Source organism: Coenobita brevimanus, chromosome 72, assembly GCF_032717465.1.
Source record: "Coenobita brevimanus isolate Jiangsu-jjx chromosome 72, ASM3271746v2, whole genome shotgun sequence".
Classification (NCBI taxonomy): Eukaryota; Metazoa; Arthropoda; class Malacostraca; order Decapoda; family Coenobitidae; genus Coenobita; species Coenobita brevimanus.
This window is the reverse complement of record NC_137025.1, coordinates 7,446,960-7,460,000: the sequence shown is the minus strand read 5'-3', so window position 1 is coordinate 7,460,000 and position 13,041 is coordinate 7,446,960. Positions and strand designations below refer to the sequence as shown.

The 13,041-nt window shown below is 44.0% G+C and overlaps 1 protein-coding gene across 3 annotated transcripts in view; it reads left to right on the top strand.

The window, feature by feature from the left end:
- Positions 1-10,544: 10,544 nt before the first annotated feature.
- Positions 10,545-13,041, top strand: part of LOC145407014 (guanine nucleotide-binding protein subunit gamma-1-like) — a 49,312-nt gene continuing 46,815 nt past the window's right edge. For all 3 annotated transcript variants that reach the window (XM_080278029.1, XM_080278028.1, XM_080278030.1), the window contains exons 1-2: positions 10,545-10,600; positions 12,591-12,823. In XM_080278029.1, the coding sequence (XP_080134155.1) occupies positions 10,592-10,600; positions 12,591-12,791 (210 nt within the window). In that variant the 5' untranslated portion in view covers positions 10,545-10,591 and the 3' untranslated portion in view covers positions 12,792-12,823. The remainder of the gene's footprint in view (positions 10,601-12,590; positions 12,824-13,041) is intronic.

Genomic DNA, 13,041 nt, shown 5'->3' with positions numbered 1-13,041 from the left:
TGGCCCAGATTTTCGTCCTTCTGTAGCTTATTTCAAGTAGCTCATTGGCAGATAGAGGATGCTACTGCTCCACATCCTTAATTTCCATAGCACTTCTTCGTGAGTAACAACATAATCTTGCGCTAATCTGTTGCAAAAACTCAACATAAAAGATGAAGAGATTGTAATTTTAGACTCAGGGTAAAAATGGTATAGCACTCGGCATGTCATGTCCTTCATAGAAAAAAAACATGGACAACTGGGTAACTGAGTGGCAACCGAAGGATACAGCGAGAAGAAAAGGCAGACTGAGAGCAAAATGGAGGGATGAAACTCAGAGATTTGTCGGAACTGAATGAAACAAGATAACAACCAATAGGTCAGAGTGGAACACTAAAAAGATCATGATGATCATGGAGAGGTAGACATTTTCCTCCCTCCTCTACCGCTTCCAACCTCGCTCTCTTTCTCTCTCTCTCTCTCTCTCTCTCTCGTTGAGAACTTATGCTATGCGTGGTGTGTGTATCACTCACTTAAATGGTCATCATTTTTTCTTCCGTTAACACTTCCTACAATGCTGTTCCGCTCTCTCTCGCTTTTCACAGCCTCCCTCTCTTGATGGGACCATATGCTGTGTGGTCTGGAATCTAAACAGCCCACTCTCTAATTTATCACCGCAGATGCGCTCTCTCTCTCTCTCTCTCTCTCTCTCTCTCTCTCTCTCTCTCTCTCTCTCTCTCTCTCATATTTACCCTATTTTCATACGATAGGCCTACTGTTTCCTACATTTCTACACTACTTCCTCATCTTTTCGCAGCCTCTCTCTGACCTGACCTAACACCACACGTCAACACAAAGCCACACGAACCACAACACAACACAAGACTCCATTATACCTACACTCACAAAACAAAGTGTCTATTGAAAACTTTTGACACACACACACACACACACACACACACACACACACACACACACACACACACACACACACACACACACACAGGCAGTTATGGGAAGAATGTTGACGTTTATGACTCGTTCTTTGTCCATCTTGACGATCGGGATGTTTTGGTGGGAGAGGCGAGCATGTTTCACTTTCCCGCGCAAAATCAGCTGTCGAATCAAAACAAGTCTTGCAATGCAGTGACGGGCTCAAGTACCGCCTCTTTTGGCATGACGCGGCTAAATAGTTGAACATAATTTGGTGGTGAGAGGAAGAGTATTATCTGCCGCCACATGACTCATTAATTGGTGATCTCGACATTAGGACCTCCAAGCATTTTTCTTTTCTGCTCTGTGCATCCTCCCCTCTTCACATTACATTGTCCTCTCTCTTACGTTGTGCCATCTCTTCATCTTGTTTATGGTCTTCCTCTCTCCTTTCTTACCCCTCCTCATTCTATCTCAGTCTCTCATCTAACAACTCCTCTTCTCACCATCTCAGTCTCTTCTAAACATTCCTCTTTCTCATCGTCCATATCTCTCATTTTTCCATTCGTTCAATATGGCCGAACTACAAAATAATCTCTCTTGCCTATTTCTAAAGCATGAAGCTCTACATCACATACTGTACGAATAATTTTACTTGACCAACAACGCCTTCACGTCATTCCACATGTTCATCTGAAATCTAAAATACCTTGTTTCGACAGCCCTCACTTGGTTTCCACCCCACCAGCATCGTCCACGCATTACTGCTGTACGTCAGAGCAGGAATTAGCATGCAGTCACGCAAAGCTTTCTTTACTCCCACACTGCCTATTGTCTTATTGCTCTCAACGCTCCGACCACTTTCCTTCCTTGTTGAACCTTTTCCCTCACCCCATCCTTCCTACTACGGTAACATCTTCATCCACAGCACTCCCTAAATACCTTAACTCCCTTACATTCTCCATTCTGTGCCACCCAGTAACAACATACATTTGGTCCTAGCATCTCTACCGGACATCACGTTTTTCTTACAAACATCCCACGTTTAACCTGCGTCCTAAGCCCTTTCGATACAGTGATGTCATATTTTACTTTATTTTTGCTACGACTCTGTGCAATTTGTGAATGACCTTGTGCACTGAAGAGGTTAACGTCACCTAATTCACCTCATCACACACACACACACACACACACACACACACACGTTTCTTCAACACCAGGATATATTTTCTATTTTATACTTGTTAATGTCCGTGTCAATAACAGTAGTAGTAGTAGTAGTGGTAGTAGCAGTAGTAGTAGTAGTAATAATAATAGTAATAGTAATAATAATAGTAATAGTAATAATAATAATAATAATAATAATAATAATAACAATAAAAGATGTATCCCACGAAGCTGACAGAAATCGTCTACTGGTATCAAAAACAAAATAGTCACCGCTGCAAAGTAATAAGTTAAAGAGGGGTTTAAGTCCAAGGGTTTAAGACTCAACTGACGGCAACACGATCAAAAAAAAAAAAAAAAAAAATCTGTCCTAGTCGTGAAAGGTTTAACACATATATAGTATCATCCACTTCAGTCCGAGTTTATTTTTCCCTCAGTTGAATAAAATCGTCTGGAGGTTATAGGAGGGCAATACAAAAAGTCAGAACACAGTGTCCTGCTTAACAGAAGTATGAGTACATTGCAGTCCATTCAGTACAGGTTCTAAGCTAAATAAAATCGTAGGTCGCAAGAATTTTATACCAACACCGTCATCGTGAAAACCTTACTTCTAGTTCTCGCTACACTGAAATTTCCTTCTCGTTCTCGAAATTAAAACTGGCTATACGGAGACTGGTTGAAACCCAAGAGCACACGCACACACATAGTAGCGCGTGCACACTCCACCACGTGCACACACCGACTGCTGGCCATCTTACACGCTCCCCTGCACGCCAACACACACACACACACACACACACACACACATCATTACTCTAATGTGGACTAACCGCTAACATCACATAATCATTATTACAGGTAGACTAATTTGTTAGCAAACCACACACACACACACACACACACACACACACACACACACACACACACACACACACCATTACTTAAATGTGGGCTAACCGCTATCTAACATTCCACAATCATTATTACAGGTGGACTAATTTGTCAGCTAAACACACACACACACACACACACACACACACACACACACACACACACACACACACACACACCACTCCTTCCGCAACGGGGCTGGTCAATACAATACCATACAGTACACAATATATTAATTTTAACTGTGCACAGTGTAAGGTTGCAGTTCACTCTAAGACAAAGCCGTATTCTAGTAGGCTTAAGAGGCCTCCCAGCGACCCTTTCTCTTATGCTTAATAAAACTATCATGCTTCTTATGAGCGGTTCGGCATCCCCTCACCAAATTAAAAATTCTTAAAGAGGGCTTTGATATCTTAGTCCATGTTGTACAATGGACTCCAATCCATAACGCGATATCTCTGGAGCGTTACTCCTCCTCCAACGAGTCTGGTGGGAAGGGGAGTTAACCCCCTACCAAAAGTAAAAACGATCAATAATAAGGGAACGTGAGTACATGGATTTCAACGAAACTTCTCAGGTCAATCCGTCTAGTTACTTATAATATCTTTGACTAAATAAAAAATTTTCATCCTTTTTTAGAGAGGTCAGCCTCCGTCCAAAACTTCCGATACAAATGGGAAGATCGACAGATGTCACTTTAATATCTTAGTATTATGTTGTAGAACGGGCTCACATCCGCTAAATACTACTACTACTACGACGACGACGATCACTTGCTGAGTGTATCCTGGGATATCAACCCTTCACATAATGCCACACTAAGATCATGTGGTTTTTAAATCGGGATACTAGTTTTGTTTTTACGACGCAGTAATATCATTTTGTAATTCTTTCAAATCAGCAGGCATATGGTAGGTTTCAGTTATCTCTGAATACACAAAGAAGAAATTGCACATCTACTTTAATTAATTTTAAAATGCCGGGAATAACGACTGAGGGCAACACAACATCCCCAGGAGGAGCCTACGGAAGGGCAGACAGAGCGTGACCCGACCCCGGGCGACAGGGACTTAAGTCCACCCAGGAAGCGCGCCCCTATGACCCGGAACTCGTCCGCCGCCACCATAGCAGGAAAAGGAGACTACCTTGCGGGCGAGCTGACCCTCAACAGGATCGGGGTGGAGCTATTACTCTAGCTCCAGGCAGCATCCCAGCGACGGCCAGTAGCTGCGCCCTTTTTGAGACTGCCTGCGGCCGCTCACCCCTTCTTCAGGAGATGGCCAGTAGCTGCTCCCGCGTTCGTCAGATGGCTGGTAGCCACTCTGACAGTGTCCTAGAGACGGCTGGTAGCCGCTCACCCCTCTTTCAGGAGACGGTTGGTAGCCACTCCCGCCTTTGTCAGGAGACGGCTGGTAGCCACTCCGAAGGTGCCCTTGAGACGGTGCTCTCACCTTCATCAGGAGATGGCCAGTAGCCGCTCCGAAGGTACTCTTAAGACAGCCAGTAGCTGCTCACCCCTCCTTCCGGATACGTTCGGTAGTCGCTCCCGCCTTCGTCAGGAGACGGCCGGTAGCCGCTCCGAAGGTGCCCTTGAGACGGCCAGTAGCCGCTCACCCCTCCCTCAGGAGACAGTCGGTAGCTGCTCCCACCTTTGTCAAGAGATGGCCGGTAGCTGCTCCGAAGGTGCCCGAGACGGCCGGTAGCCGCTCCGAAGGTGCCCTTGCGATGGCCAGTAGCCACTCCGAAGGTGCCCTTGAGACAGCCGGTAGCCGCTCATCCCTCCCTCAGGAGATGGATGGTAGCTGCTTCCGCCTTCATCAGGAGATGGCTGATAGCCCCTCTGAAGGTGCCCCTGAGACGGCCGGTAGCCACTCACCCCTTCTTCAGGAGACGGCCAGAAGCCACTCCCCCACACAGGCCACGGCCAGTAGCCGGGCCCCAGCGACGGCCAGAAGCCACGCCCCTAAGAGGCCACAGCCAGTAGCCGGGCCCTACGGCAGGAGACAGCCAGCAGCCGCTCCTCCGTCAGGTGCTGCCACACCCCAACGACATGACATCCTCCAGGAGGAGGGTCCCAGTCCTGAGGACCTGTGGAGAGGCCCTGTGTTATCCCCAGGGTTGCACTCCGCCCAGCTGGCCCCAGAGGGACCCTACCTGATGGACTCCGACTTCGACCAACGCCACAGTTCACTCCTGACGGCGTCCCTGATGGCTTGAGGCCGCAGCCACCGGGCCCCTGAGGCAGCCCCCAGGACCCCTGGGTAAGGCCTCTCCCCACCCCGACGTAGACGACCCTCGTCCTCCATCAGGTGCCTAAGTGCGTGCTTCAGGAGGCTGCTCGGCCCCAGCCCTGAAGGCCTCACTCCAACTCCCAGCCCTGACAGTGCAAGGCCCTTCGCCGCCCCCAGCCCCGGATGAGAGAGGACGCCCCTATGAGTGATCCCGTGGCCGCTGCATACAGAGGCCACAGGCGGGACTCACCCACCATCAGGAGTTGGGCTGTGAGTCCTCCCGCCACCCCACCGACCGTGAGGGACAGTGAAGAGTGCAATGACAGTGTAATAGTGACTGGAGTATTGGGCAGTGTATTATCAAAGAGAACATGAGTACAAGGCCTAGTAATGTGTGATAATTGTGATTTGGGCAAACAGTGACACAGGGGAGTAACAAGAGAGATCTAATAAGAGTGCAGTGATTTCAGTGAACAACAGACTCGGCCTTCATAGTGTAATTCCTCTGCACTGCAAGACCAGTGAAATACTTGCCCAGCCTAAATACAGTTTATATTCCTCTCCAAGTGACAGTGATCTATTCCCCTGCCCGAAATACTACAAACACTATTTATTGTGCCATTCACCTGCTATCCTGAACTATTGTCTAAATAGTATCTTGTGTGATGCTACGATACTAGTACATGACTTATAATTACCCAGATTCCTGTTGTTGTGACATCTATCAGTGCCACCTATAAAATCAGACAATACAAGTGTAAGGTTGTTGCTTTGAGTTTTTGTGTCCTGCCTCTCACTTATTTGTCTAAGCTCCGGTCTAGAAAGAGAACTCAGCTCCACACTAGGCGTTCAAGGGACGGGAAGCTGACTCTTAAACACCTAACACAACAATTTTCTTTTTTTTTTTCTACGGCCAGACGAGAGAGAATCTCGCAATGAATGGGGTAATTCGAATATACTCTGGTCGAATAACTTTCAAGAGAATATTAATGTGGCAAGAAGGGAGACTCCTACGTCCATGAATATACGCCCCAAGGTATGTGAGACCCGTCGTCTATTAAAGACACCATTTCACTCTTATCAGATCTCATATTAACACTTTTTTTTTTTTCGGTAGTTGGACGAAATTAATCTAGAGGAGGTACACCTTTCATACCACTAGGGGGTATCGAAATGGGTTCTTGGGGTATCCTGAAAAATAAATAAATAATTTCGAGTATACGAGACCAGGGTCTCCGTGATGGTACAGATAAAAACAAAACAGTCTTTTTACACGAAAATGAAAGGGAAAGGAGTAATAATATTAGAAAAAGGATATCAGGTTGACTTGAAAATGAACCTGGAGTACAGGGCTGAAAAAGTTTGATACTCACTGACCTACAAGGACTCTTGTAACTAGTATACGAGTGCGTTATTTAAATACTCTCATTAACCCCTCATTAACAAAGGAATATCTCAGAAAGTAAACATAATTGTCCAGCGATATTCATGATATAATAAAACGTCATAGGTCAGAGCTGATTTAGTCATGTGATTCTCCAACAATGTGATGAGTTAATACTGACGAGGTATATGTAAGTCATGAACTGTGTGGTGAGTGAATAAACAGTATGGCGAGTGAATGCACCGAACTCACTCACTCACCTGTAACCCCATATTAACTCATATCAGAAGGGATAGCCTGGGATATTGGGATGGCAGTGGAGAGCTGGGACAAACTGAGATGGGATACGATGGAACAGGCTGGAATGGTATGGGACGACTCTACTGGAACAGGTTGACGCGTACTGGGATGGTGTAGAAAAGGCCAGAATATCATGACTCTGAATGGGATGGATTGAGCTACATTAGAATAAGGATGGGACAGGTTGGGATGTACTGAGATTCCATATGGGATAAGATGAGCTATATAGAGACTGACTGGGACTGGTTGGAATATGAGTTTGCTTTACACGGGCACGGGATGAAATAAAGTTGGGACAGACAGGTATGGGATGGGCAGGATAGGAGATGGGCTGACCTAAATATGAAGGTGCGTTAGTACTGGTATCCCAAATGGAAGAAAGCAAAATAAAAAATTATATATATATATATATATATATATATATATATATATATATATATATATATATATATTTGAGAGAGTGAGAGAGAGAGAGAATAAGGAGAATGTAGACTTACCAAATGTCAGTACCTTACTAAATGTATTTATTGACAGTGTTGTGGTAGGTGGTGACGACCATCATCCACTCACTTGATGTAGAGCTGCCTACTTCTTCATTAGCCTTTATCATTCATTTTCTGTGTCTGCCCTCCTCTCTTCATATTTCTCCCATCTTTCCTGTCACTTCTTATTGCTTTTTTTTTTCCTCTACAGGTGGCTTTACATTGAGTGACAAGCCAAATGGTTTCCTGTAAGCCAAGAAACCATTTACTACGCTGGGTGGTAACCATATAACCAAACCATACGTGCTCCCTACGTGTCAACAAGTGGGTTGGTGGAGGATTAGTGCCCCTCCTCATAAAACAAATAACTCAAAGTCAAATAGCCACCCCTTACGGGATTGTGGCGTCTGGCAATAGATAGATAGATAGATTTTCAAGTGTCATGTCTCCATAGTTGTTCAGTCTGTACATGGATGGGGTAATAAAAGAGGTACAAGGTAGGGTAGTGGATGTTGGAGTGGCCCTGGTGAGAGAGGGTAGTGTTTGGAAACTCCCTGTACTGTTGTTTGCAGATGATACTGTGTTGTTGAGTGAAGACGAAGAGGAGCTGCAAGGCTTGATGGATGAGTTTAGGAGAGTGTGTAGGAAACGGAATCTAAAGGCGATTGTAGGGAAGAGTACAGTGATGGTCTTTGAAAGAGGTGAAGTCAGTGAATGTACAGTGAGGTTGGATGGTGAGGAAATGGAAAATGTGAGTACGTTTAAGTACTTGGGGAGTGTGATGAGTAAGGATGGAAGTTTGGAGGGTGAAGTGCTTGAAAGGGTACAACAAGGATGAAAGATTGCTGGTTCCTTGAAAGCAGTGAAACGAAACAGGGAAATGAGCATGGAAGTGAAAAAGTTACTACATGACAGTATTGTGATACCAACTCTAACGTATGGAAGTGAAGCTTGGACGTTGTTGGAAGGACACAAGTCAAGAGTGAGAGAAGTGGAAATGAGTTATTTAAGAGGAGCCTGTGGAGTCACATGGAGAGACAGGCTGACGAATGAGGATATAAAGGAGCGTTGTGGTGTGGATGTGGATGTGACAGGAAGCGTTAGGAGGAACACACTGAGGTGGTTTGGCCATGTGGAGAGGATGGAGGGTGAGAGACTGACGAGGAGAGTGTATGTGAGTGAGGTGGAGGGTGGGAGAGGAAGGGGGAGGCCGAGGATGAGATGGAGGGATGGAGTGGAGAGGTATATGAGACGGGGGGATGAGTTGGGAGCAGGGCAGTGAAATGGCGGGGGACAGGGCGACGTGGAGGCGATTTGTTTGTGGCCACCCCGTACGGGATTGAGGCGTCTGGCAACAGATAGATAAATAGATTTTCACGACGGCAGCGATGGCAGCAGATGTACGAAAAAAGTAAAAATTAGCCAGTCACCCGTGAAATAATAATTTTCTCTCTTTAGTTGCCTTACCTCCCGCTTCACAGGGGTCACTGTTTCGGCGCTGCGATCGCCATTTAAATCTCCCTTGGTCTGCATTCATTCATTAACATGCAAATTACTAGTTACCACCATTTTTAATACCACTGTAGCAAAAATCTGTTGTTGTTTTTTAGAGTTCCTAGAGGCTGTGAAGCTGTAAAACTATGGAGAAAGAGAAACAGACGTTCTGACATTGTTTTAATAAGACCGATGCACCTGATCATTCCAAATTCTTGCAGACGATATCTTTACTTTCACTCCCGATCCGGTTTACCGTTCCGCTAGCATTGTACCCAGAGAAATTCATACATAAAAACAGACGGCAATCGACAACGTAAACTAAAGACAACACATGAGGAAATGCCATTCACCTCTAAACATCTTCAAGACGTTGGACAAGAAGCACCCAGACAAAGCCATTTCAGGCCATCACACCCGTCTTACCTTATTTGACTTGAAGGATTTGAGTGTGTCCCGCCTCCTGATGGTCTTCTTGTACTCCCCGATACTCTTGAGGTACTCGTAGTTGTTGGGTGTTCTGGGACCATCACTTGCACTTTTCCTCCGCGGTGCCATGGTGATTTGTTTACGTTTTGAATGGGGTTGATATCGTTGCCGTCAGAGGGCACTACACTCGCTGCTGGAAAGAGGGGGAACTTGAATAATTTTAATTTGCCTCGGTAAATGATTTGGTTTTCTGTTTAATATTTCTAATCCTACTTAGTATTCAGCGACATAATTCCCCAAACTGTTGAAGGCTGTACTGAATGGCAAATTAGAGAGATAAAACATACAACACCCAGGTCTTTATTGTCCCATGAAGTGCGAAGGGACAAGCACAAAGTTCACTGTGCACTTAATGCTCTGTACCACATTCATGGTCTTTGCGCATATAATCATAAAGAGGAATTTCTGATGATAGACCGAGGGACAATAGAATTCTGCCAACAGACTGTCTATCTACTGAAGTAAAAAGACACCACGGTGCATGACAATATTGTGATTCCCACTCTAACGCATGGAAGTTGAAACTTGGACTTTGTTGGAAGGGCACAACTTTACAAGTCAAGGGGGAAAGCAGTAGAAATGAGTTACCAGAGGAGAACATGTGGAGTTAGAGATAGACTGACAAACAAATGAGGAAGCTGAAAGAGCGAAAATGTTAGGAGCCAATGGAGAGTGAGGAAAGTACAAACCATACCTCACCATATTTGATTAGGGTTGAAAAAGGTGCTGCGCTGCAAAATATTTACTTCAGTAGCCTCATCCTCAATGCATGTCTCCTAGAAAGCGTTAGGAGAAATACACTGAGGTTGAAGCTACGTAAATATATTGCAGCGCAGCACCTTTACCAACCCCAATCAAATATGGTGAGGTATAGTTTATACATTCCATATGGTAATACAACTAACTCATATTCTTTATTTAACATGTTATATTTACTTTTTAAAAATTCATATTCATATATAGGTCACACATTCAACGTTTATTTCTATAAGCTCTATTGTTATTGTATGACATTTTTCCCTAATGTGGCTTACAACCTGAAGTCCGTAAAACTTCATCCACGCTTCATAGTGGTGGAGCTGATTCATAGTAACTCAGGTGTGCGGTGTGACAATGCTGAAGCGCCATGGTAAAGCAACTTGTGGCAGTGATGCGGAGTTCTAGGGAGATAAAGAGCTAGTGAATGACGTCAGGAGCGTGGATTGTCTGGCAGTGAAGTGCATCGGGGAGTGGCAGGCAACATGGCACAGGTCAGCTTATTTTTCACTAATCTTTTGCTTCACACACTTTTCATAGAATGTAACGAATAACATGTGGTTCCTCGTGGTGTGTAGGGGTAAGAGCTATAATATTGTGTGGATGAACCAGGTAGAAAACTTAACAAGGTTGTTTGGTATGTATCAAGATTCAGGGCCATCAAGATCAAGAGGCTTTACTGAACCCTTGACCGCGAGAGCTTCCCCCCATCCCGCAGGTGAAGACATTTTAAATACTTGGGGGAGGCAAGAACAAAAAGTATAAGTTATTGCAGTACTGGAAAAATTAGTGGTAAGTTTCTCCCAAATACAGGGGGCCAAGTGCAATACTTTTTTGCTTTATCAAATTGGCCCCGGAATATTTTTGGTTTGTTCTTTGACATTTTCTCATCTGAATAGGGAATTATTTCATAATTACACCCAACTAACAGAGCCAGAGAGTAATATGAGGACAGTCGCCCAGTATTTCCAAACTTCTTATGGTTGTTGAGAGGGTTGGGTAATCCTTGAGAATAGGACTACTTTATTTTGCAGTTTTCTTGTGATTTTTTTCTTTATCTTAGCTCTGCATGGAATTCCTTGAATATTTTGTGAGTGCATATTTAAGTTTTCAATGTTTTTTTTTCATATCGGTGAAAGACTGCAGCCACCAGCTACAAGTTTGTAGCTAAAGCGTGGAATGAAGTGATGGTTATAGGTCTCGGTATAACTTTAGAAGTAACCAACGTTACCAATTTTCATTATATTACGTCCCTGAACTATTCTAACTAAGACTTACCTTTTAAGCCTAGTTTGAGTTGGGGGAGCAAATTTTGTAGGGGTAGTCATATAGTGGCTTAGGTTACGCTATCGCTCAGTAGCAGATGAATGTCGCGCCATATTGGCTGGTGCAGGCGTGTGCACTCAGTCTATGTCAGGCCCTAGGTTAGGTTAGGTTGTTAGTTTGGGTTAGTTTAATGCAAAATAGTGTGTTTTTAATTAATTTTGATCTTGATTTTGGTTATAAACCCTCTTTTGGAAATCATACTCAAAATTCCAAAAGAGGGAATTTCCCCCCAAAATGAAGGTCAAAACTATTTAAAATGAATGATTTTGCATTGAAAAACGTAAAAATAATAATAAAAGAAAATGTTGGTTACGGTACTTCTAAAAATTTACCTTGGTCTCCAAATCTCTTCCCATTCTGAATGCTGTCTTGTTTCTGTGCTTTCTTTCATCTCTTATCTGTGCACTTTTGCCGTTTCTACTTCTTAACTACCATTTTAGAAGAAATTTTTTTATTTCTAGTAGGTGTTGTGATGATGAGGGGTAGATTATATGGTTTGGGCAAGATGAGAGGATGGAGGATGACAATTGGGTGCAGAAGGTGAGCAGTGTTCATGTTGAGGGTAGGGTTGCACAAGGCAGAACAAAAAAGACTTGGGGTGAAATCATAATGTGACCTCAGGGATTAAATAGGGAGGCTGCCAAAGATCGAGCAGGATGGAGAGTCACAAAGGTCGACACATGCAAGCTTGGTGGAGCCTTTATAAATGATATGATTTCGTGTTCTAAATCATTACAATGATATCTTTCTACAATTTGTTCTTGCTGCTGCCCGATGATTTTGTTAATAATAGGAGTATATACCACTTGCTAATGAAGGGTTATTGAAGATTATACAGTACTGTATTTTCCACTCCCATTCAAAAAGTGTGTCCTAAGCTAAATAAAATTGTTTTGATATAGAGAAAATGAATGAAGAAACAAATGCTTGGGGTGAATAAGCTAAAATTTTTGTAGTTCAGATGTCTTCATTGTATAGGGAATGGCTGTGAACTGAATTAATCACCACCATGTCCTCCTCCATCAGGCTGCCATACCTCCAGCTCACACCACTTCTTATGCTTTACCTTTCTACATCACCCTCCACCTCAGTCTTAAACACTCAGATCAGTTTTTCAATATACCTACAGTACTAAATGGCTTTTGTTGTTGCACACAGCTGTCGAATCTGCAGCAGCAGAGGAATATGGTGGAGCAGCTGCGTCGTGAGGCATCACTCAAGCGGCTGCCAGTGTCCGAGGTGGTGGAGGAGATAAAGCAGTTCATCACCCAGCACGAGCAGGAGGATTATCTGCTGGTCGGATTTTCGTCACAGAAGAGTAACCCATTCAGAGAGCGAGCCTCTTGTGGGGTTCTGTAGCCATCACTTCTCCTGTCCTATTGCTGTGTATGGTGAGTGTTGTATGTGCTGTACTGTATATTTTATCATTTGTGTACTTTATGAGCATCATCATTACTGTAAGGTCCTCTTATATGACTGTCCATTATACGAGAATTCAGTGTTTGGAGGTTGACAAATAAAGGACATCCTGGTCTTTGGGGTAAATTTTTACAAGTGGACAATACACCCCCCAGGTAGTATAATATATTTTTCTGGTAGTTTTTGATGT